We start from the raw sequence: 26,452 nt of genomic DNA, 5'->3' as shown, positions 1-26,452 counted from the left end.
CAGTTAATAATGAGGTTTGACCAGTGCGTTCACAGTGATACATCAAAGCAGCCTGCAACAGCAGGATAGGAGAAGCAGGGGTAATTGAATATACTGGTACATTTATTTCCCAACCGGGGACAGCAGGAGTCTCACTGCTGACTTGTTCTTCCATCAGCTGCTCGAGTTGAAACCCTCAAGAGATTAATAAATTGCATTTCAGCGAAAAACAATTTGTTTAGCATTTTTTAAAACAAATATATAGTTAATAGTGCGGATTATAAACATACAATTAACACGAGCAGATGGGTACGGCTCAGTTTCACACTCTACATTATGCAATGATTGCACAGGAATGGAAACAGCACTCCAGGTTAATGTAAACAAAACTGTACGCTTAATTCAATTAAATCTGCCGTCTGCTCAGTTCTGCATCCATTACAATCCGGTGCGATGGTCTGCTCCTCCCAAGGTCAGTCTTAGGACTGTCTGACCAGCAATGAGGGGACTGGGATAGGTGGCAGGCAGGGGAGGGGCTGGCGAACAGTGAGGAGTAAGGACCAGCACACTCAGCTGGCACAGCCCAGCCAAAGGGAGTATGGCATTTGGGCTGGGTGCCAAGAAAAAGAACAGCTCTGAAGAGATGCCAAAGTGAATCGGGGCAGGCACGGCCAAAAAGCACCTAATGCTTTTTAAATGTTATTTAGTCGATGGCAGCGGCTGATACCGGTCTGCTATTGGACCAGTGTTGTGTTACAGTCCCTGAGAGCAGAGACGATGACCTTACGTAGGCTATTCCAAATGTTCGGCCAAACACATTCTAAAGCAAATCTCAGACAGCTGGGTGTTGAAAGGGAATTTCAGTTACAGCATTCAGATGGGGGTACAACGGTAATGCCGGAGTGCAGAAACTTGGCACATTTCCTTCTTGTGCCCTTCAGGTTAAAAGGGTAAGCACGGAGCACATAACATTGGACCGTCAACGTGTGAAAGCTCGTGTATGTGCATGCACATATGTGACAGTGCTTCATTCCGCTGCAGTGGAGCTGTGGATGCAAGGTATTATTAAAGTGAACCGTGGCTCCCAGAGGCATAGCGTGGGTTAAGACTCCGTGGAGCCAGTTTCTCATGCGGCAAGATCCCAAAGACACCAGCATGGCCTGCAGAGTGGGGCATGGCCCGAGTCCAGCCACATGGAACACAAATCGCCCCAAACGGTTCGAAACCTGGCCTGGAAAAACGAGAGTGGGATGTAAGGCATGCCATGTGATGCACAGTAAATATTTGGTCAAAATTAATGAAGGGGCGAAGTCTGCCAAGAAGCCTTTTTCTAGACGTCCACAGAGGGGAGACTGTGCCCAGTCTGGCATTAAAATTTAATTTCCTTCTGCAGACAACGGCTCACTGGCAATGTCTGCTTTCCAGCACCCACTTACCACGTCCTCCCCTCAAAACACATACCAACTGTCCAGGTACACGGTGTTTTCTTTAATCCTTTAACTGAAAATGACTTGGTCATAAATGTATCCCTCCATTTGCATCTGTCAGTTTTCTACATCTGACAGCAGAAAAACTGTCAACGTCTGAGTAACATTTCTAAGGAAACCGGTTTTCCTCCACAGTTGGAGACGGAGACGGAGGGGGGAGACATATCAGCTGTGATGACAAATGCAAGAGAGGAAATATCCCAATCAGTTTTGGAAGTGGAAATAACCACCCTGAGGATATCTTTCTCTTTTCACTGACACTGAACTGCATTGATTTCCCCAACTTCTCCCTTCACAAGTGATCAACAGTGAGGCAGCCAATAAAGAGACTTTTAAATCCATCAATTATGCGTTATTAGTGTCTATCAAGAAGGGTGTAGTCCGCCCTGTCGTACTAGAGAGAGACAAAACAGAGCAGAGGGCAAATATAAAGCCCGTGTATGCGATGGATGTCTGAATGAAAAAGCAAATGCAAAGAAAGGAGGCGTAAGATCAGCTCAATCAAAGTCAATGTGTAAAGAAAACACTTTGAATAATTCAAATACGCATCAAGATGTCGAAAGGAATAGACATCATTACCACTACATCATTAGGTAGAGGTGGAGACAGAAGTGAGTAGCACACTCTGATTAAAGGACTGTAATAAGATGGGATAAACACCGTCTGTCAGGACTGAATGTCCGAATGAATCACAACAGTCAAGTAGGACAGCAGTCATCGCAGAGCGCCTTCAGACATTTTGCAACAACGTCCTCTGAGTCAAACAAAGGTGTGATTGCTGAAGCCAAGTGCATGTAGGGAAATGGAGGTGTGGCTCTCTTTTTGAACTATGGGGCTTCAGATTAAGACTTGGTGACAGACACGAGGCAAAATGCAAAAGCAATCTTGTGCTTAAAGCCTGAAGAACCTGTCTCTCAGCCTGAGACTACAATTCTTATTCAATTAGAGCTTTCAGTGTATGGGCGAGGAGAGCGGACGTGGGAGGGGGAGAGAGCGACTGCATAAGAGGGAGGATAGTACAGTAGAAGGATACTAAAAACGTGACATGAAGGATTGATTCAAAAGCTCTGCAAGTCTCAGAAATTATAAAGTTTAAAAGCTTTTGAAAAGGTGAAAATCCAGAGGCTTTTAGTACGAGTCAAAAGCATTGTTCCTGTTCAAAGGGTTCAATAGAGGCGGCCCTTTGTACGAACAGAAAGGTCAACACACGTTATCTACAGCAGAAAACATAAATAAAAAAAATATGTGGGATTGTTAATTTGTCTTCATTTCTATTGTCACAACAGATTTAAAGGAACATGTCACCAATTTGCAGAACGTAGGTAAGCCTGATAATAGACCAGGATCAAAATGAATCTCCCGACTCAGAGCGACTGTTTGAAATTCACCCGGTTATTTGAATCCTCCTCACCATGGTTACAGCTGAATGGTGGCAGCGGCTCCAAAAGCAGTCCTATAATAGTGAATCTCAAGGTCACCTTCTCATTAATTATGTTTTCCAGCGCTTCCTCCTAAATAGAGCGCACCCCTCCTACTTTTATCACTGCCTTTGTGTGACAGAATCAGCCCCCAAGGAACACCACGTAAAGTTGCTGATGCAGCTCTGGATGAGAGTGGCTTCTTCAACGCGAATCTCCTAAAGCAATCAATCTGGATAAAAATAAATATGTTTTGATATTTTAAATAAACAGGAAATAATGTTTGGGGAAGGAGAACCTTGTCACCAGAGGGACTCTTAACTACGACAGTATAGCTAAGAGGGGGAGGAACCAAAGACGTTAATCAACTAATTAGCAGTCTCTCTTTTAACTGCTAATTTAATCTATCCCTCTCAGCCTCTTTAATGGTATTTTTTCCCCTGTCAGTTATAACCAAAGAGAGGTTTAGCATTTCAAAAGTGTATCCAGGCCTTGCAATGAGGGGGTAATAGAATGGTCACAGAGGCTGGGAGGAGGCCTGAGCTCAGGGAGGGAGGAAGAAAAGAAGGATACTGGGGAGAGGCCATCCTCAATGCCACCGCTCAGTCTCCCCATGTGGAGAAAATGAAAGGGAGGGAAGTCTGAGCCTTTTTAAAATGCACAAGGCAGAGCACCCTACGGTAGCATGGCTTCTCCGCCACAGCTAACGCCAGGCCCGGGGCAAGCCTTCTAGGAGTTCCTGAGTACGTAGAATTTAGATCCATGCGGGATGTTGGCCGTGCTCAAACCAAAACCTCAATGCCGCACTGAAGCTTTGCACCAGGATCATTTATTCACTCAGCACTTTTACACATTTAACCTCACCTCTCCCCAGATGTCCACCTTTAAAAGAAAAGGAAAAAAAAACAACACCAGCGTCCTTGCCTCAAAGTGTTCAACCACTACCACCCTAATCAGCACATTTGCTGCCATGAGGGACCAGTGAGAATATGCAACGTGAGCACAGAGAGCCAGATCAAGAGAATTCCCAGAGCTGGTGTATCATGGTATGTTTGACTGCTTCGTCCTCCCCTTCGTCCCCCTCCATCCCCCTTCCACACCCTGGGGTAGCCTTTGTGTAGGGCCCCCCCCCCCCCCTCTCCACCTCGACACTCCTCACACACCCTCAGTCCCTCGTGAACCATTCTCTTCCCCTCCTCCATGCCTTACAATCGCCCTGTTAAGGCGACACAATGCGGCCTCCAACCCACAGGCTTTTTTCTGCGTGTCAGCCTGCTTTATTTAAGAAAGGCTCTGCACTGACCAGCCACAAAAAAAAGGCAAGTCTTAAAACAAATTGGGCCAAAACAAAAAAATAAAGGAGGGGGATGGGTAAGAGGATGAAGAGATTCCTTAAGCCCCCTTTCGCCACCCCACACACATACACAAACACACTCCCCACCTCTCCGCCTTTCCTTCTCGCTCACATCTATATTACTGGAGTCATGGGTAAACTAATCCACGGCGAAGCTAGATTAAGTAAACATGCAAAGTGATGTAGAATCAAATGGGGATTAGCATTATGCAATTTGCTTGTGCGTTGCTGTGTCTGCAATTCTAACGCTTTGCATTTTTCATACCAGGAAGCGAAGCCGCGGGAAGTCAAAGTGTGGCATTTGTGAACTGAGACAGAAACCAGACGACACCTTTCATCCTATAAGGACATGTCATTTATCACTACCACACCGACTGGCAATAGGGAATGTTTGTCCTCCACGTCAAGTGTTAGAACAAGATGCGTTTACTATGCCGACTGACCCACGAGTCTAATATCCTGGACACGCCTGCTGCTTTCCAGTATCAGCCAGCTCCAGACTAAAAAGCTAATATGAAGTTATGTTCCCGGAGTATTCTTAGTGCGGACGGCTTAGCTCTGTCTGGCTATACGTTTGTAGAGCTTAGACTGACAGACTATTTGACGGATAAAGTGAGAATTGCTAAATAAGTCATAACAACATTATCAGCAAGCGATGGGCATAACTCTCCTCAGTTCCAACCGTCGAAACTGAAGCCTGGTGACACATAGCAGCTAACCCCTGAGGAGTTTGAAGCACCAAGACACACAGGGCACTGAGATGCATCCTCAGTTTTATAAAATGAACTATATCCTCTGACTCGCCGTGCAGACATGCGTATCAGTCAAGCTGCAGCCACGGCAAATTACAAACTATTGATGTCAGATGGATTTGCTAATTAATCCAATTAAGCAGCGCTTTTAGGTCATTAGGGGAAAAGCAGATCATTAAGAGCCACCGCCTAATTATCTGCCCTAAAACAAACTGCTTTGAAATGTTTATCTCGTCTGTCATTAATGACTTCGCCGCAGTTCTCATGAACAGGAAGAGCACACGGGCTGCCCTCCCACATTCCTCCATGTGGTTTCACTAAGCCAAAGTCGGCCTAATCCTGGATCTTAGGGTGTAAAACCCTGCTTGATTTGGATTAGGATCAGATTAATGTGAACTAGTGGAAGTTATAGATATAAAACTTCATGGGCACTGTCACCTCGCGCAGGTGTGAGATTTTTCAGCAGACCTGAGGCTCTTTCTACTGCCCGCACACAACATCTGTTCACAGAAAAAAAAAAGAAATCATGATTTGGGGGCCATTTAGAATACCGCTATTTCACAAAAAAAAAAGAGTAGAAAAAAAGCTGCGAGAGAGCTTGAAGGGAAGAGGCTGGCTTTAATGAGCAGGTTTTAAGGCCAAAGGAAAGGTAATCGTAAAGAAGACAGGAGACAGAGATGGCTCTCACCTGTGGTCTCTGCTCATTAACTGGCCCTGAATCCTGCTGTGTCCTGTCATATCGTCATGATGTAGGAGGTGGAAGGGCTCAGCAATTTCTCAGCACTTACGAGTAAATTTGTCAAACCTGCTGGGGGCTGGGGCTGATTACCAGGGCACCAATGATTCCCACAGCCCATATATTTATCAGCACCAGCACACGGTCACACTTATACACGGTGCTGTGCTTGCATACGACCACCCAAAGAGTTTACAACAACATGGATGTACATTTTCAAAAAGGAAGTCTGATATTTGCCTTGACATTATATCCTGCCTGTTAATATGTGTCATTCAAATCTCTTGAAAGTAATCTGGAGTGTCATTTTGAGTGCGAGGAGCACAGGCGCCTCTTCTGAATGGTTACTCTGAGGTGAGTATGAGGTCTGACGGGCACATGGAGGAGAGATAACAACCATTTAGTGTGTGGCAGATCACCTGATAACAGGGCCCGAGCATGACAGATGAAGGTATCAATTTGCAACCTTCAGACAGCGCAGGGCTGCAATAAGCATGTCAACACAAGTTTGACAAGGACAAAGGTCATCTCGTCCCTCTCCCTCTATTTCACACATACAAGTGGTATAAAAATACTTTTACAATCAGGCCAGCAATGTGAAAACGATCTTGATTCTATCATCAGAGATGTTACGAAACACCATTAGGCGTTTGTTTGAGAGACTTGATACCTTCCCTACACTATAATGAAGCTATTACCCCTCCAATTAGCAGCAGCTATGAAATCTTTTTTTGCTGGCAAGTGGTGCGTAATCCAATTTTCCTGACACGAGTGTCTAATCCACGACCAATCCGTTGAGTATCTGCTGTCCAGTCCGTCTCTACATTAGCAGGCCCTATTCTCACGCCTCTCCCAAGAAAACCTCCCCAGACATCCCCACAGCCGGGCGTAATTGGAAACCCTGGTGTCTGACGGTCTCTCTCACAGGACAGGACCATTAGCGACTCAGGCCGGGCTCAGGATCCGGCCGAGGGCGAAGCAGATGGAGCCACCACCTATAGCTCGAAACCCTCACCTCTGATCCTACTTCCTGTTCAGGTGCTACAGTGTTTCCTCAAACGACTGTGGTGTTGCAGGATTTCCCCCATCGCTACATTTCTGCCTCTCTACATGAAACAAAGACCCAATTCAGGAAACTAATCAGGAAGCGCGAATGACGTTTGAATACGGACACATTCTGCAGAAAGTCAGTGACTCTAAATCTGGACGAACACAGCGACCAGACAGAGAATTGAGACCTTTCAGTTTGGGCATGATTGAGATCCCTAACATGTGTAGTCGTGCAGAGAGACATTCTTTTTAGGAACAGATAGACACAAAGCAAGAGTTTGGAAAGAAAGGGGTTTTGGAGCTACGATAAACAGTAAGAGTAAAGTATTAATATTTCAATAAATAAACTACCTTATACATGTTTTTTCTTCTTAATCTGTTCCATTTCTGGGGTTTTGTACAAGCTTCTCTTTGTGTAAAATGACCCACTTGCTGCCATTCTGGGTGCACTTTTCCTAATGTCTTATAATGGGGTGAGGATTTGCTTCCTCACAACTCAGAAGCAACTGACCTGGAAAACCCAGCTATCATGGTCCTGGAGCTCTATCAAGACATCATCCATGTGATGGGTGAGGAGGAATAATGTGTAAGATAATAAGGAACGATGGAAGCAGCATCAGAGGACAAAGACAACTGAAACCCAGCAGGGGGATCTCCACACAAAGCTGAGATAAAACCAGACCAACAGCCAAATGAAAAATAAGATATGCGGCCGATTTTCATCTTTAAAACATATACAGAATGTTGCACTCAGCAATAACATTCATGCAATGGGCAGTGTGGTGACATACATGGAAACATGGTCTCCATAGGGGCTCGTGCTGTCTGTATGACCGATGATAGCTGCTCCCTCCACTGATCCCACATGGCTTCAGCACTTTATGTGTGACTCTCTTTATGTGTGCTCAGCTCTTAAAAGTAAGACAACCCCTTCACCCTGAGGTTTTACGTGTTTTGTTCAAGAGGGAAAATTTCATTGTGGTGAATCAGAATTGCCTTCCTCATTGCAAAGCATGAGACCGAGGGTTAAAACACACTCCGTGTTTAACACAAGTCCAGTGTTCAAAAGTGTTTTGTTATGGTTGGGGAAGTTAATGTCAATATTTTGCCCTGGGGCAACTATTTTTCACTGAGACATTTATTATGTTAGTAACACATTTTAATACTTTTTTACAATGTTTTAAATTGAACTGCTTTGTTCTACATGTACTTAATTCCAGTTGCATTGCTATTTAAGCTCTGTAGCTTCACAAATAATTAAAGAGATTTTTTTTCACCTTTGACCTTTTTTTGTTTTTTATTAAACTTGTAGCTAACATCCCCAATGAAGGGCTATAGCTCACGGATAACTTCGTAATGATGGTCACTGACTTACCTGAGCACACATGGACAAATCCTAACAGAAATACAAATCCAATAGAAGTTGGAGACATCATTCAACGCCTCTCTTGTGAGAAATGGCCTTGTGTAATCCAAATTATTCAAAAAGGCAATTTAGACATCCGCTCCGTCATGTCAAACTGCAAAAAAAAAAAGAAATCTTAGAATCCAGAGTTTAAAAATGTAACACCCAGATTTGAGTTTGTGAGTCACAAAAAGCTAAATATCACAACAGTCCAGGAGCAGTTTATCAAGAGCTTGCCTTGGCTTCTTGCTGTGGACGAGTGGAAGGCTTCAGAAAATGGAAAAAGAAAACATAATACAAAAACAGTTCGCCACAGCTCTAACACACCATGTTACAACTCTGCTAGACTATGTGGGCAGAGAGGACGGAGAGCTTCTCCTTTCAATTCATCCCGCTGCTGCAGCGCGCTCAGACCACTCAGGCGATCTCAATCAAACCATTTCGCTCCTTTGTGCAAAAAAAAAAAAAAAAGGACGAATTCCAAAATCCACTGTGACTAAAAGTTAAGTCAAAAGTGAGTGAAATGGCGCGTGCGGTCGCTGTAGTCCACAGCTGAAAGCCTCTGTCCTTGCAGTCACATTATTTCAGTCCAGTCTTGAATCTGTCACTTGAGATCGGAAAGTTTGCGAGTTAGTCCTGTCCTCCCTCATCCACCGGATCCGGGACACAAGATCAGTGCAACTTTTCCATCACTTTGCCACCGTTTTCTCCGCTGCTGCAACTCCGGCTGATCCTCGCGCGCGTCGCAGACCCCGAACCTCAGGCGAGAGGGGGGAAATACGGATTCATATTCACTGCGTTTCATTCAAGGAAAGCGGAGTGGCTCGTCAATTGGTATGCGCCTCTCTACCCCCTCCATAGACCCGACAATGTTTCCCAGAGAAGAAATTTAACCTCTTCGCGCCTGGATGAGCGCACGCCGACAGGCGAGATTACTGTATTTGCTTTAACTTTGTCCAATAATAAGAGAAACCTTATCAAAGTACTTGGACATGTTTTTATTTATTCTGCGGGTCCATGAATACAAATGAAAATAACAGCCGCTTCCAGTGATATTCCTCAAGGGACTTATGAGTATGTTTTTGGAACTTGCCAGTTATCATATAATGGCTTTACCATACTTTAGGGGTTTGTTTTGTCTCCTGTGGTTTCATAGACCATTACTATGCCAGTATTACAAACTACAATATATACACATGCTATGTTTATCCTTCTGCAATGTAGTAGAGGATGAAAAAAAAAGTAATTAATCAAACTGCCCAAACATGATACATTGTAGACATAGGTGTGCCGTTTTCATTTAAACACTTTTATTTTACATGTAAAGCCTCTGGTCTACATACAGGCCTGTAGTGCCTGTGTTGGTCTGAGCGCTTAATTCCTAATGTTTCCAAAAAGCAGCCCACTTCAAATATGATTTAAGAATATAGTATGTTCTAAATTCCAAATTCACAACGTACAGTTAAAGTGCATAAGTTCACTGTGACTACATATGGTTAATTAGAATCGGACTGTTTATCTTGTGATCCATGTTCCAAATGTATTATATTTCCCTCAATGTGACATAAACTTGGGACTCACCCATATGAAAATGTGTTTCTCATCTTTTTTTTTTAGACTTGAATGAGTCCGAGTTTCTCTGGGTTCACTTCAGCCTACAGTCCCTGCAATTTATCTGCACCTCTGAGTCATAACCGACCTCAGACAGAGACTACTTATTTTAGATTGGCCAACAACAATTGCTGTGCAAGTTATCTTGCATTAAAAGATCTAAAATGTGGGAGGAAACATGAATGACTAAAAATGAACAGCTGAAAGACTTCCACATTTCCGCAGCTCAGCTCAGCCCGGAGCTTGTGAATGGCTCCACTGAACATTAGTTACCAAACAGCGCCCTCCAGTGGAGTTTGACAGAACTAATCCAAGACGAAAAAGTCCATATGCTCGGCCTATGTCAGCCTGGTCATGGTGACACATTAGTCATCAAAACCAGGGCTTTTCAACGTGTGTCATGTTTCAAATACTTCCCACGTTTAATGACAATCTTATCGCAGAAAAAAAACATTAAAAATAGCCTTCATAAGCATATCTTTTTCAAATGGACCACGACAACACTCCATTTCATTTTATTCTCTTACAAATGAATAGATGATCATCAGGGATCGTATGAATAGTTTGAAAAGATGCTGTTCACCCAAAAAATAATGCCGTTTATCAACAGTCACGGTAGATTTGGCACCCTGCTGTTTGCTCTAAATGCATCCATTTAACCAATTGAATTTGAAAACCCCTTTGGATCCCCTTCAGCGACCCTTGCATGTCTCTATGCACCAGTTTGAGACCCCTGCTGGAGTCTGCATGATGATGACTGCTACCCGACTGACGTATTCAGACAAAAGTCTGTCTTTCAACTCTGAACATGATTTTATTTCTCATTCATCCATGTGTCCATTATATTACAGTTTTTCACACTCCATTCCAACTTGTTCCTCATGTGCCCTGTTTTCCTGAAAGCGTTTACAGCTCTGGATCTGTAAAGTGGCTGTTCAGCTGAATACCACCAATTGAGGAATACAATTTCCTCTAGCCAGCAGCAGGGAGCTGTAACATAGAAGCAATTATCAACAAAGCCCTGAACAGAACAGGAGGGTGTCTGTGAGGGCTGATTGCTGCAAGAGCATGCGAGTGTTTTGAACTTTTGATGAAGCACAGCAAAGTAAAAAAATGCAAAATTATAACTGTGTCACGCAAAACAGACATTGTTATCACAATGTCAGAAACAGAGTGCTCTTTTTCTTCCATTATCTGCAAATAATAGAATGATAGAGGGGGATTTGCTAAACGTAGAAAAAATGGACTGATGTCAGTAAATTGTTATTTTACTGGTATTTTTGTGATTTCAAAGAACCACCCGCCCTAAAACGTATATACATATTTGCCCATGGCCCCACCTCTATCAACACATTTTCATGACTTAATGTTGCATCAAACCCTGTTGTATGCAGATGTAGTTTCGCCCTTTTTCTTTGGTTGTCAAGAAAAGAAAAAAATCCCACAGTAAGCACAAGTTATGACAGCAGAGCTCTGTGAAGAGGGAGGCTCTGTGTCCTCTCTCCTTTACCCTCCTTTGCAACCTTGATCAGAGCAGCAGAGGCAGGAAAAAAAATACATATTGCCAGGGCTGTGACGGCAGCAGAGACAGCAGAGAGCTTTTAACACCTCGGCCAAATCGTTTTCACACAAAACAACTTCCAAGAATATACACAGTACAGAAGGATAAAAAACCCTCATCCCAAACTGCAAAGCGCTCCAAGGCTTTAATGCTTTAACAACCAGTAAAGAGAACCAAAACAACTTTTGATCAAGTCAGAAATGTGTTGAGTCATTAGCTTTTGGATGACAGTTACGTAATACAGCACTTTTTTGTACTTACTGTGAAAGACCTGGTTACATTTGTGTGGTTTGTTGTGGGAGTGTCTCATCGTCTGGTGGTTTTGTTGAAGTCCAAAATTATAAGGCAGCCTTTTGCACCAGTGAGACTTCTGTAACCCAGCGAGGCGATGGGCCCTGCGTGGACCCTTGTGGTCTTTAGGAACTCCCAGCATGACCAGCATGGCAAACAGCACCACCAGCAAACACACAATCTGCATGGTGATGTGTCTGGACAACACACAGCCGGTAGATGTGAAAGCATATAACTATCATAAAAAACACACCGTTGTTGTTTGCTCAGGGGCTGCCGGCTGGTGTTCTTTGAAAAGTGGAAAATATATTCAAATCCAATCCAAAGATCCTCTTGAAAAGTCTGAAAAACTGCAACAAACCGCAAACATTGCCGAACTTCCCACCAAGAGTCCTTCATGCTGCTACCCTTGAGATCTGCCAAATACATAAACCCCTGCTGTCCTGGCGGGTCTCCTAAATCCAGTGACAATGTGCCCCCCCCCCAGAGTACGATGGGATCTTAATGAGGGCAACTCTGTATCTCTGTATACAATGTGCATGGTGAAGTTCACACCCCTCTCCATCTCACCATCGCTCAATGGAGAGACTGCCTCTCATCTTCCCGGCCTTTTTTTATCTCGGATAATTCTCCTTTTAATATTGAAAAGGAGTTCGTGGACGGGCCGTCTTTTCTATGCGGGCGGCCGGACGGGGCATCCTGTAGGCTCCGTGCTGAGTCCCTTTTCAGATGTGTTGGACTCCTCACAAAACCTAGGCCCCCCCCCAGCAGAGAGGTGATGGGGCGACGAACAGGCGGGGTAAGGCGAAAGAGCCCGCTTTCCCTTTTCCCCGACTAAGACGATTAAAATGGCTTTCAATTCCCATCTCACCAGCGCACCAAACAAGGCGGCATAAAACAAAACCTTTCTCCTTCGAAAGGATACTCCCTGTTGAGAGGCAAACAAAACACTCTTTTCCAGTAGACGGACAAGTAAAGACACATTTCCATCCCCAGGAAAAACATTTCTTTGGGGTAGATTTCACAGTCCACATTCTGAAGTTTTACCTCCTGAATATGTTAGGAAGTAAACAGAAAGTTGTCAAAGTTGCAGTCAGAGTCACCTTGGACATAATGTGGTCAGGTACAGTATGTTTGAGCTCCCTTCACAGGCACTTAAGTTGGACAAGGTATACTTCGCTCGCCTCACATTCACTACAGTCTTCTATCATGTTCATGCCCTGTCCTTGAGGAGCCATTATTTCACTTATTCACTGTGCAACTTTTCTTTTTCTAAGATAGCAATACAAATGTGTCGTCTCTGTGAGTTGGCAATGGGCAGCGCGTCTTCCAACGTGTTTTGAAAAGATAAACACGAAATACATGAGGTAGAAGGGCTGCGTTTCATTGAGCTCCTTTCTGCATTCTCCAGAACGAGCAGTAAATAGCTGCAGGGTAACTTTGTCGTGCATCAGTATTTGGGCTGTGATTCATTTTTGCAGTTACATAATTGGCCCATCACAACTCAGCAGCAGTATCTATGATGACTGAGTGAACCAGTCAGGAGGGCAAGGTCCTCTGACAAGAAAGGGCGAGACTCCCAGGGCTGCTTTATGCTCATACACACACTTGCTGTGTGAAATGGGTGAAGAAACTTGATTAAGCACTGGCTGGCCAATGGCATCAATTCCCATCATTCTAAAGCTCTGTCCTTGTCTCCTCACCAACCTCAATGGAGGACCAAAGGCTTACAATAGAGTAGTGTAAACATATGGGATTGCATTTACTTAACTGAGCCAACATTTATCCCAATGTCTTGAAACATGTGGAAATCTTTTGTTTTTAAAACTTCCTGTAAGACGTTGCATGATTGATAAGTGTGGTCGCTTGAGTCTGCAGGATGTATTGTGTTAAATGAAGACTGATTCGTCATGCAGTCGGCTTATGAGGAGGAGCTCTCCAAGCTCTGACACGGCACTCTTGAGAATGAAATGATTTTCAGGAGGGCTGACAGATTGTCGACATGGGACCGACGAAGACGGAAAGGAAGGGATGGGACACAAGTGACGAGAGGGAGGAGATGAGAGATGACCTGTGGGCCTGAGGAAGTTATCGGTGTAACTGTGTCACCGCTAAAAGAGGCAACAAATCATTTCTGATTGGTTGCTGAGAGAGTGGCGAAGCTCCGGGAGCACAAACCATGCCACAGCTAACTGCACAAGGTCCTGCCATCATTAGAAATGTTTGACTAGAAATGACTTCATGTAGTGTTTCTAACTGCAGACCAGTCAAACATTTTGATTTATGTCCATTTTGAAAAACTAACATGGATTGTGAATTAACATAAAGACTGCCCAACAGTAATAACAAAGATACATTATTTTGGGCTTAACTGTAATGCACACATCATCATTATTTGGACATTTGTCTTAAATAGGGCCAAAAGACTGAGTGAAATTCAAATCACAGCTGGCCAGTCAGATTAAAACCAACCATATATAGACCTTGACACATATCAGCAGAGACTGAAAGTGAAGCTCTAAGTGCTGTCTTGTCATATTTCTGGAACATCCACAACAGAAACCTCAGTGATTGTCAGGCTATTTCACTCTTCCTGTCCACTGTGGACAATACTGTGGCCCCTCAGCTCTACACAACAGCCCAAGAATGTATAACTCCGGGCTCCATCCCAGAATAAATACAGTCGACCCACTCAGAGGAACATCAGAAACAAGCCAGGCAGTCCTTTAAAATCCAGAAAAGACAGAAAATTCCTCTTGTCACCATCATATTGAGAGTTTGCCAGAGAGGAGAGGAAGGGACAGGCGATACACAAAGCAAGTGAGATGCAAAGCAGAGTGTAACAAAACATAAACAGAAGAGTGAGAACATTCCTCTTCTGTGCTGCTTTCAGACATGATTTAAAAAAAAAAAAAGACACGGGTCCAGTGAAAGAAAATGACGGAGAACTAAACAAATCTGTTTCTGTTCAGGGAATGCCCCCATGCATGACTCTGCTGCAAGAAATGTGAGGCAAAGGGGAGCGGGGTGCGGGGTGTGGGGGGCAGACACCGAGGAGAAAGAAAGAGGGGGCGCTTCACAGGATGCCGCGTCGAGGTTTGGAGCACAAAGCAGGACGAGGCGATAAACAGGCTGTTGCTTTTCCGCTTGCCTGCGCACACTGAATCCCTCTTTCCCTGTGTCTTTTAATGGGCCTCACATTAGCATCTGTTTAGCGTCAGCGACGACATGGCCTGTGGAGGCTGATTAAAATAACCCAGCTATCACATAACATCCTGGCAGCAACATCAAAATACAGTCAGATGCGGGGAATATTTGCAGCAAGAGACGTTCAGGAGGTTAGCACGAGCGTTCTGCACTTCTGTTGTCAGAACAATGTTTATTTGTTACTTCTGTTCAAACTCCCCTGCTGTGAGATTACGTTCCATACGGAAAGATATAAAGTGAATTGTGTTAGTAACACGTATTCAACATTAAGATTACAATGCAGCACTTGAGTGGTACAGCATCCAATGTGTGCATGTCCATGCGTGACTGCACTAGTGTAAAGGGAAGATAAGATTTGACAACGATTAGAATATTAAAGTTATCTCTGACTGTCCTTGGATTGCTCTTCTTTTCATCCAACACAGCTTGTTGTGTGACCGGCGCCTCACTCCTTCCCACATAGAAATGCACAATGGCAGAAACAAGCAGCATTGTGTTTCATGCTTAATTGGCTGAATTGGTTTAGAGACAGAAGAGCTTTAACGAGTGACAGAGGGCCTCAGGGTAACGGAGCCAAGAGATTCCTTTTGTTCCTATCGCTGCTGGACCTCAGCCAATCGCATGGCAGCGAGAGACAAGACAAGAGCCTGACCAAGAGCTGAGCTCAATCAGAGCAACAATCTCACCAGTATTCAAGTGAAAAATACACAGCAATTTCAAGGTTTCCAGGTCAAATCTCCTCATTATGTGTATGTCATCCATTGCAACTGCATTGATTTTTAGCTGTGAAGGTTTAGCTTTTGCAAAGGCTCCTCTGTCAGCGAATGTTTTCTACAGATTTGACAGCACTGACAGTGACACTTGAAGCAACTCAATTAGTGTCCAATTAAAGAGAACCAGTTACACAGTCAGGACACATCAAAAAGACATTTTGTATTTCGAGACTACAGCACATTACTTGACAAGACTAATAGTTCAACAATGTCTGTTGGCTTCATCCTCTGGGGAGCATGACGTTCTGTTCAAATTTTCATTGCAATAGTTGTCAAGATATTTTAGTCTGGACCATAGTGGTGCACTGACACAGCCATCCGTATAGAGTCACACCTAAAAAGTGTGGCTAAAAATACTATTGGCAGTTTTTGTTCAACATTTCTAATTCAAACTATAACAACACTTGGCTTTTCTCCATATTTTCTGTCATATTATTAAAAAGAAATCAATCAAAGAAGTAAAAACACAAATTGCCCTCGCAGTATTCTAGACAAACCTCAACTGCACACCCAAACTGTCATAGAGCTGAGAATTGATGGGACATTAATAATATTTTTTCCTCAAAGATATTCCTTGCAGAAACTTTCCAGAACTGTACTTAGGATATCATTCTGCAGTAGTTATGGTTTTCAGTGGGGCCCTAGAGCCGACATCATTGACTGATCTCTCTCTGAAGACCCCGAGCAGAGAAAAATGCAAAGACACTGCTCATGCTAAAAGCATTCCCCGTCTCTCTAATAAAAAGCCTATTCTTTCGGCCTTTCGCTGGCGCGATCAGCTGCCAAAACAAACAGGCGCTGTGATGAATGTAATAAATATGATCGATGGGATATCTGGCGCTGCTGACCTCACACCACGCGCCAGAGTCCAGGGAGCAGGTGCTGCCCAGATTTACAACCCTCCCCCCAATCTCATGACCACATCTCCACCCACCCACCCCCCTACAGCTCACACTGAGTCTCAGAGAACCAGGCTTAATATTGGCTGTGGCTGAACTTCATGTACAACATGACCATGCACGAATCCTATCACCACCAATAAAACCAGCAATGATTTTACAGATCATCAAGCCGTCAGTCATGGCTGACAGTTATTAGTGTAATTTCTGCTGGGAGGAGCGCACAGGGCTGTAAGTGCTCCTTGTGTATTTACTTATGAAGATAAGCTGAATTAATAAAACATAAAGAAGCTAATTGATCTGAAGGCAGCGCCAGCTCTGGAAAGGAGCATAAACCAGGCGAAGCGTTTTATCAAATAATAGCAAAGACGCTATTAAGATTGGATTTACCTCTGAGAGTCGTAGAGGCGCAGCCCAGTTTCTTATGACACTTTAAAAACTTAGAACACACAAAGTACTGGGCACAGACCGATAGTTTATGTACACTTAACACTTCTGTCTCTAAAATATATACAATGAAAAAAAAGACTGCTTGGCTGATGAAGTTGTGGCTGAAATTCGACAGAGGCTCCGATTTTATGAAGCATGCCTTATGTGAGCTCTCCAGCACATCCAAACAGCTGTGAAGCTACAGCTGTTATACAGCTAATATTATATAAGTCTCAGTTGGTGTTGTCCAAAAAACAAGTTACCTAGCTCCTTGCTGTATATTACAGAGCGGTTGTAATTACTCTTGACAAAGAATTATGCTACTAAGTCAATACAATATTGTACACACTGGTTTACTGTCTTGTTGACAGGTTGTTGACCAAAGGTGTAATATGAAAGACTGGAAACCTCGTTTGGAAGTTGCTCACTGCGCCAAAAACTATGCAGACTTAACAGTTTTTGGGCCCTGAATTGTCTGAATTGCTTTGTAATGCATGGAAAACAAGGAGGTCAAAGAATACATAGCCAAGTATGAATTCCTCTGAAGTCAGAGGAGCCACAGCATTCCCTCCTCTCCACTTTGAGATGGTGACCCATTTACATCCTGAGAAAACACTGATTATCCTTTCACTGAGAAATTAAGTGTGTTTGACGGGGCAGGAGCAGCTGATTATTAGCACTTAGCAAAACCCTATCCAATCTTCTTCCCAATTATCACGAGGACACTAGAAACGTGAATCTGAATATCCTAATTTAATTCTCCCCTCATAGTCTTTGTGCTTTCGACCCTCGCGCTCTCGTGCTAACTCCCATCTCAAATCTTACCCCCCCCTCGAGTGCCTCTTGACCACATTACTCCACTTCCTATCCTGACAAGAATGGATAAAAGAGACATTTCCTGGGATGTTGCTAGGCTAAGCTGTGTGGATCAGGGAGATGAAAAGAGATTGGATGGGGAACAAAAAAAAAAAACTCAACTGGCCTCAGCAGCCCAGAGGCTGTGGGGAAGCTGTGTGCAGGACATTAGTGCATGTTTATAACTAATTATATCTTAAGTGAACAGCTTCGCCAGGCGCGGCCAGAGATCTGTCTCTATTGTTGCACTGGTAGGACATGAGCACTGTTGCTGCACTGGGGGTAATATGTGAGAATGCAGCTAGCTGAGCATGTAGCACACTTTCTGCTATCCTGATTACCACGGTACTAAGAGTGATGAACATGAGATGTGTGTCACGCTGATGCTGTGTGGTGACTCTTGGGTAATATATGTCGTGGGTGACACTTTGAAGGAAATTGGATTTCAGGGAGGGGACTCAAGGCCAGCGCCTCAGCCCAGTGATGAGAAGGACGAAGAGAGAGTAGACCTCTCCATCTCTCTCATGGTAAAGCTGTCAGTGCCATGTACCCAGACACAGAGCACTCAAACTCCTGCATCAATAAGGGTTAAAAACACACCTTGGCTCCACCCACTGAGCCTCAACAATACAAGGACAATCTGTAAGCAACATCTCTGTTGTCAAGGTATGCTTTAGTCACACAAGAGCTAAATGCTGATATTGTTTCTCAATGTAGAGTTGAATATGCTCAAGTTTACATACCATTATGAAGATTAGCAACAATTTGTAATATGTTCTTTTCAAAACAGCCAGCGTCACCTAAAATCTAATTATCTTGGCTGTGCATATATACAATATGAAGAAGAAAGCAGTATTTGATATGCGGGGATTAACTATGCAATGATACATAATCTAATTATTTATTCCTCTTCAAAACAATGGCAGTGTTGTTTGCAACAACTTGTAGCAACCTGCCCCGTGCATTTTAGTTCCTATTAATCTAGCTTGTATGTTGCCCGTATGCATGTGAACAGGACCTGGCAACATGTTATTTGATGTGCAATGAGAGCAAAGCGCTCAGAACATTTCATTCATATTATCAAAAGTAAAGGCAGTGTGGCAGATTACGGCTAAACTTAGTCAGATGCTAAGACAGCTGTCATATAAAGTTTAGGGGTCGAGGTCAATATCACATTAAAATGAAATATTTAAGAGATAAATATGAAAAACAACAGTCCAAAGTGTTCGTAAAAAACACTTTTGTTGGCTCTTTTCTTCTTTTGCTTTCAGGAAAAGAAGAAGGCCTCCATTATCATTATGCAATACTTCCAATGTACATCGTTCATGAAAAAGTTAGGCACCCAACCTTTTGACGTCTAACCATTTAAATCTATCTGTACATGTATCACCGAAGCATTTGCACCTTTGTAAATTGCATATTTTCTGGATGTTTGCCACCGCCTATTCTCACCAGTTAAAGCCTTTTGCCATAAAGAATGAACAGTCATATCACAGCTGTGACCAATAACATTCAACATTGACTTTGTTTATTGAATTTTGTGGCATGCTGGCAGAAACATTCATATTGAAGTATAAATAAGGCTTAAAGCTAATGTATACTTCAGTGGAAATGTGCCATGTGACAAAGTGTCAGCTGACAGAACCGTGTCACACAACACTTTCACTTTCATAGTTCAGTGATGGTATGAGGTCTTAGGTCAAGTTAAATGCATAGTGTGTCGGATTCATGGGAACCTACTTGCAAAAGTGGAATATAGAGTAACATTCACAAATGTTTTCATAAGTGAATAATCACCTGAAACTGAGAAGTGCGCCATGTTGCATCGCCATGTTTCTACAGTAGCCCAGAATGGACAAACCAAACATTGGCTCCACAGAGAGCATTTCACGTTTTTACGTCACCTGCCAGAGAGTGCAAAAACTGGGGTCTCACCAGCCGCGGCCGAACTTCCGTTGCTCCTAGAGTACTGTTACCATGTTAAGGAGGACCTCTGAGCGAGGCGAACTGGGTTACCACGGTTTTTCACTCTGCGCTTCACGTTACTGCAGACGTGAAAAGGGAATAGTGAGAGGAAGGGTTTTCAGTTGGTTCAGTAGGCATCGGAATTTAGTATGCCTAAATGTGTGAGGCACAAAATGCCTATCCGATCTCTGCGATTGTTCGGCACTGACTTTGTTCTCACATCAGCCATCTGCACATCCATCAGAACAGTGAACGGTTTGCTGTAGGGGCGACCGCTTTAGAAACAAATAAAACACGGTATGACAGTAGTCTGGAGTTCTCTATTCTGCAGCCAATCAGTAGCGACTGTGTGGCAACCTTAAATTCCCTCACCTTTTCCCTATCTATATTTCCATAACCTGACAAATACAACGGCTCTCTGAAGTTGCCGTCCTTTGTGATCTGTGACGAACGCAATGGTAGCTGTCAGTGTAGAGGGAGGATATGAGGGCTAATGTGCTCTCTGAAGTCACGCTCAGCCTTTCATGTCGAGGCAGAAGAACCAAAAGACCCGTCTCTTCTGTGTGTGTCTGCCTGCCAAGCAGCGGCTGGCAGAGTGTAAGTGCGAGAGTTTTTAGCGTGCCTCTCTAATCCACTGCCTTCACACAGGTCAGTCTCATTTATTATGAATGTGAAGTTCTGCGCAAAGCTCTTTGATATCGGGAAACAATTTAGAGCTGGCTGAGAGTCAACGTCTTGTGGGACCAATAAAAAACACTTTTAATGTGTTGCAAACTTCAGGTCTTCAGCATGTGGTTCCTTATAAAATTCACTGTAGGCTCGATTGATCCCAGGTGACTACCATAGACAGACATCACCGTGTCATTGCCTAAAACCGTGCAAGCTGTTTTTAATTTTATATGATGTAAAAAAAAAAATGGGTCAGGTTACAGTATGAGCCACATTGATGTTTAGTTCTTCACTCAACTCAACTCTTTATTTCAGAAAGTAAACACATTAGTAAATGACAGGATTGCAAGGACATACCACCCTTCTTCCTCAATGTCATGTGTAAGTGTGAGATCAGACCAACAGGTAAACTTACTCATAATTCAATGAACCTCTTTCTTAATGAGGGTCACTGAGCTCAAAGGCAACGACAAAATCAAACACAACCAGGCACCTAAAGACTCTACACTGTAACGCTTGAAGGTACACTCCATTTTCACCCGAGTCTTTGGCAGCCGCCCGCTTTGTTCTATCAGCGGCAGACTGAGGTATTAGGGCACATTAGTCTCATTTCCAATTCACTGACCGGGCCGGATCGATTCCCTTCATTTTCATGCACAGATGGGATTAAATGTCCAGATTAAAGATGAACTCCGGGCACTGTCCACTGGACATATTTATCATTCTAAAGATGAACCCAAATGCAGTGAGGCAAATATAACATGATTTTCCCCTTTCAGCCCTCATTCAAAGCTTGCCAAGTCTGTTGAAAACTGGGAACCTTGACTTTATGGTTTACACAGAGTTTAAACGTAAAGAGTCCTGTATTATAGTTGTTTGGGCTCAACATTTTAATGTGTCTCGGCACCACTGATAAAAGGAGCGGAGTGATACTGATGATAATCGTATGGTTTTGGCAGTTAGTCTGCATTTCAAGTAAAATAAAAACGAGAGCTGCCAAGCTGCTGCACACAGTGGTGAAGCTCGTAGCGGTTTTGGCAGCTAATTTGGACTTCCCTTCTCTGCACAAGATTTCCTGAAGCTGTGTGAGGTCCAGTAAATGACCTAGGGAGGTAGGACAACACACTGAACACTTTTTACCCTCACTCTGGGGTAAAGGGCTTAAAAAAAAACAACACATGCCTCATTCCTAATTTTCTCCAGACTTGAATCCATTGTGTGTGCTAGCCAGTCCCTCAGGTGAGGACCCCCTTTCCGGCACTTCATTTCCCCACAGAGCTCTGCGGTCTGAGGCGATACAGGCTACATAAACTGATGCATTTGAGGTGGCGCTCTGTGCCTCCTTTTCCCACAACTCTCCCTTTTCAACACTCAAAATTGGGAAAATCTAAGCAGCTGTCACAACATGAAGATCGTGTTTTTAATATATATTTGCCATGGAAACACATGGAAACTGTTGCCTTACATTGAAGTGTATTTATTCAGTCTCAATACTTTACAAATGTGGGAAGATTGCTGTTTGAAAAATGTAAACAATTCGCTCCCAAAAGTGCATTTTGTAATCCCTTTGATTACTAGTCCAAGGTGTAGCAGGTTTGTAAACCTGGTGTAATAGACAACACATGATTGATTGTAAAAAAAATATAACAAAGGATGGACCTGATATTTCACAGTGGTGCTGTATGTATGCAAGGACACATTTAGGTATCATGAGAAAGCAGCAGCAGTACCTGTGTAGCCCAAAGTGTTGTCATCCTCGTGTTCGGTGGTGGGAGCTGGTGTTGCCCCTTCGCTGGCCCCGTCCTGAGCGACTCCCGTCTCTGTCAACAATAATACCACAGGGACTGAGAACCCAGACGCATTCTGCCCACCTTCCCCACCCACGGTCCAAACCTCAAGCCCTCCGCATCCTCGACACGAGCAGAGAGCGACCACACAAAGAAGTAGTGCCGGGCTCCATCCTTGTAAACTCTGCCTCTGTCTGCAGAATCCAAACACCCACATTGCAGTAAACAACCCAACACCCACAATCCCAACAGTTGTGTATAATCCAAGTGTGTCTGGGGGAAACACAATGATAATGCCAGGTAAAAAAATCAAATCAGTCGTTGGGTATAGATCCATCAGATTGATGTGTTGATGCAGTTTCCAGCTTTCTTTCCCTCTGAGCTCAGCAGGAGGTTGTTCTGTTGTCCTGTGTTGGGCTTGAGTGTAAGTGTGTAGGTTTAAAACAGAGTCATCTCTATCCTATCAATAGCCCTAAGTGGCTGCACCTCTAAGGGGACATATGGCCAGGACAGAGGGAGGGAGGACCGGGGCACACTCCGTATGATTGACAACGCCACTCTGCATGCACACGCACACACAGTCCTGATGCAAATACAATGATGCACCATTAATTACTAATCAGCTCCTTTTGATTCGGGCGCCCGTCTTTGTGCCTGTGTCCTCTCTGGAGTGACAGGTTGAGTGTGTGCGACAGGAGGTGTGAGGGCGGGACAGTGGGGGGGAGGCAAGAAAAAGAGAGGCCAAGAGGGGTGTATATGGCTTAAGGGGGAGATGGGAGGCCAACTGTGCCCTTATGATGGCTCCGTGTGACATAAATCAGACTCGGCCATGCCCATTCTCTTTGTGGCTCTCTGACAGTGGGTTGATTTGGGCGAGAGGAATCATAATCAAAGTGCATCCAACCCCTTTAGCTAAGTGAGCGGCAGTCTGTCTGAAGTATCCGTTTCCTCAATGAGATACTTCTGATAAACAGCAGACCGGCAGACGGAATTGTTCATCGGAGAGAGCTTTAGATCAGCGGGGTGTGAAGAAGAGGGTGACCCGTCACTTCATCTGCCCCTCCCACCGTAGAAGAACTGACAAAAACGAATCTACGCAGACTTTTTCAAAACACACTGATGACCCCTAATCCCACTTTACAACAGTTAATCGTTAACTCATCGTTAATAGTAGACACAAAAAAAAGACATTCAAAATGCAGTGATCATGCCTTCCTCCCTGCTGCTCCTGTAGTGTTGCAAATGAATGTGACAGCAAAAGGGGCCTCACGCTGGGCCGAACCTATTATCTGGCACTTCTCCGCCTGTCTGTTTATCCAAACAGCAGCGTCTGACTGAAGACGCTACAGGAGAGCAGGGCCTCTGAGTCACACAAAAATAACCACGTAGGTTACTCGGAGTCATGCACATGAATGAAGTGCGATGATACACATGACGTACGAGATGAGAACATGACACGACAGAAACACAGACATCAAGCAGAGGCCGGCACACTGTCTGACACTTACAGCATGACACCAGTCAGATATATGTAGTGGTTTCAATTCAAAACAGGCAAATTCAAAACAAAAGCAACATCTGCCTCTGTTAATAAAGTAGCTGGGAACAAAAGCAAATATCAAAACACGAAGCTGTTCAGAAACAAGGAGTCTTTTAGAATTATTTTAGCAAAAAGTTCACATACAACCACTAACAACCACGTACAAACCAAATAATTCATATATTTAAACAATATAGTTTGACTCACTGATTGGCTGGTCATTAATAGACATTAAGCGTATAAATGGAGAAAGAAAGTTCATTCTTGACAAACTAATAATACAATTTAGTCAATATAAATATTACAAGTAGCATACAATTCTTTGCAAAGAGTATTAAATCTATTTTGCCCTCAATCCTTATATACTGTATCTGTTCCTTCATGTCTTCCTCTGTCTGATTCCCTGTGTGGTCCACAGTCAGAGGTCCAATTAGAGACCACTTCAGAGCTCATTAACAGGTGGAGTGCCCCGCTGCCCCTGGGGCATCAGAGTCAGGACCTCAATGTCGCCTCACTGCCCCCTTTTAGCCTCAACACTGCATCCAGCTCCCCTGTTGGCTAATTAATGGGGCACATGTGCAGATAACTGACTGCTCACCAAAAGATACAAAGGCAGGCCTGCCCCCCCCCCCCCCCCCCCCTACCGTCATTCCTCCTGGGCCCCAGACTATAAGTCCTGGCCCCCGAGCCCTCCTCAAAACATGAGAGCATGTCCTCTTTTCTGGCTCGCAGGCCTTTCTTCAATCCATGCAGGCTTCTGGCCCCGTTTCTATAGAATATCCATAAATGATGAGGTCTACTCAAACTAGATTTGACTTGAGTGGTTGTTTGCAACGCTGTGGCTGCTATGTGGACCCAATCAGCACAAGGCCGTGTGCAACCTGACATGACAATAAACCTGATGTGTAACTTATTGCCGCTGTGGTCAAGGTTGTTTAGTTTGACAAACGCTGCAAGCGCCTAATAGATGTAAAAGAAGAAGCCATAGAGGCTAGCTGTTGTCTCATTGTCATCTTGCCATGTATTGGCAGCAGTGCTCCGGCCCTGGCAGCCCGTATAAAGTGATGGATGGGCTTAAAATGATGAGAGTGGGGAGTCTGACTCTGGGGCTTAACTGGACTGACTGATTATTTGCTGTGCTGTAGGACAAGTTCCTTCACACAGCCTGAGCAGAGAGGCGGCATATTTCTGTAACATGACCTCAAGCAATTTCAATGATTAAATTGTTTTCTTGGAAAATGTTCTCCCCTTACATCTGTTTTTTGAACAGCCGGCAAAAATGCTAATTGTGGAGCAAAGCAACCTAGATTTCCCTTCTTTCGTTTGTAGCATTCTTTTTGCAAGTTGAACATTCAAATGAGGTCCCTGCTCCTTAATGCATAACACCATCTTAAGAGTATCGTCTATATTTTGACCTGGATTCAATAGCTCTGACCATTATTGAAGACGGACAAAAGAAGACAAACAGTACAAAAAGAAGTCTTTGAAAAAAGTAATTTTTTTTTTTTTAGCAGGATCTAGTTTGTCCGCTTCATCTGTTTCCACGGCCCCGTTACACTCATTTCCATTTTGATTACACTTTCTTTGTTTTCTGCATGACTAATGGGGTTTTAATCGGGCCTTGAGAGAATACATACATATGCTGTTAGCACACACTGCTGCAGAGAAAACGAATTGGGCAAAGTCAAATAACTCTTAAAATAACTATCAAAAAGAAATGTAAGCGGCAACTGCAGCATTTAAACACAAAGCCCCTGAAAGTCAAGTGTAGAGATGAATAACATACGGTGTCAACAAGGAGATCTATTTATTAATATCTACTTCTGTAAATTTGTAAATATGTAATTTGTATTTAACTTGTGCCTTCTATTTTTATGCTGCTATTATTGTTATTTTTAAACTTTTTTATTCATTTGTTTTATTTTTAACTCCAAAAATTGTCATTGCACCGGAATACAATTACAATGAAGATCTTTGTTATTCTGATCGATCTGTTTGTAAAAAACACAACAATAATAAAGAAAAATCAAATAACAACTTTAATATCAACAAGTTATCATTGCATTGTTAAAAAAACAAACACTAATTGTTACGGTAAGAACAACCAGTGGTAGAAAGTCATTAGACACTGCATGGTGTCCAACCAAACGGTTGAGAGAGAAGCCTTTAAAGGAACAGTTCCACAATTTTGTAAATATGCAGAAACACTTTCTTACCGAGAGTTAGATTTGTAGATTAATATCACTTACGAGAGAGGTATCGATCTTACTCTTCGAACTCTTGCCAATAAAGTAAATCAGTATTTCCCCCAAAATCGAAAAACTATTCTTAAAATAAATGAATAACAATGGATTTACAGTATTTAAAACCAAGTCACAAATCACTGCACAGTTGTGCTGCGGCTGTCGTGAGAAAGAGGAGCAGAAGTGTGTAGAAAATGACACTTTCTACAAACACACACACACACACACACACACACACACACACACACACACACACACACACAAACCTGGCATCAGCTCTGCAGCACGATTGGCCCTTAACTTTCATCATGTCATAAACACTGCCTCCATAACTGTAAAGTATACTGCCACCGTCTCCACAGCCACAGCTGTAATGGCAAATTGATGATACATTTAACTCCAGACATTTAATAATTGGAATGCCAGAGTCGTGAACCATTC

At 43.4% G+C, this 26,452-nt stretch overlaps 1 protein-coding gene across 1 annotated transcript in view; it reads right to left on the bottom strand.

Moving 5' to 3' along the window:
- The window catches only part of robo1 (roundabout, axon guidance receptor, homolog 1 (Drosophila)), a 196,704-nt gene that overhangs the window by 121,520 nt on the left and 48,732 nt on the right, over positions 1–26,452 (bottom strand). Inside the window, exon 2 of the mRNA XM_076100679.1 lies at positions 22,172–22,261. Coding sequence (XP_075956794.1) covers positions 22,172–22,261 — 90 coding nt within the window. The remainder of the gene's footprint in view (positions 1–22,171; positions 22,262–26,452) is intronic.

The sequence above is a fragment of the Anarhichas minor genome, unplaced genomic scaffold, assembly GCF_050575085.1.
Source record: "Anarhichas minor isolate MPS153535 unplaced genomic scaffold, ASM5057508v1 ptg000026l, whole genome shotgun sequence".
Classification (NCBI taxonomy): Eukaryota; Metazoa; Chordata; class Actinopteri; order Perciformes; family Anarhichadidae; genus Anarhichas; species Anarhichas minor.
The sequence above is the reverse complement of the archived record's forward strand: the minus strand, read 5'-3'. Positions and strand labels throughout refer to the sequence as shown.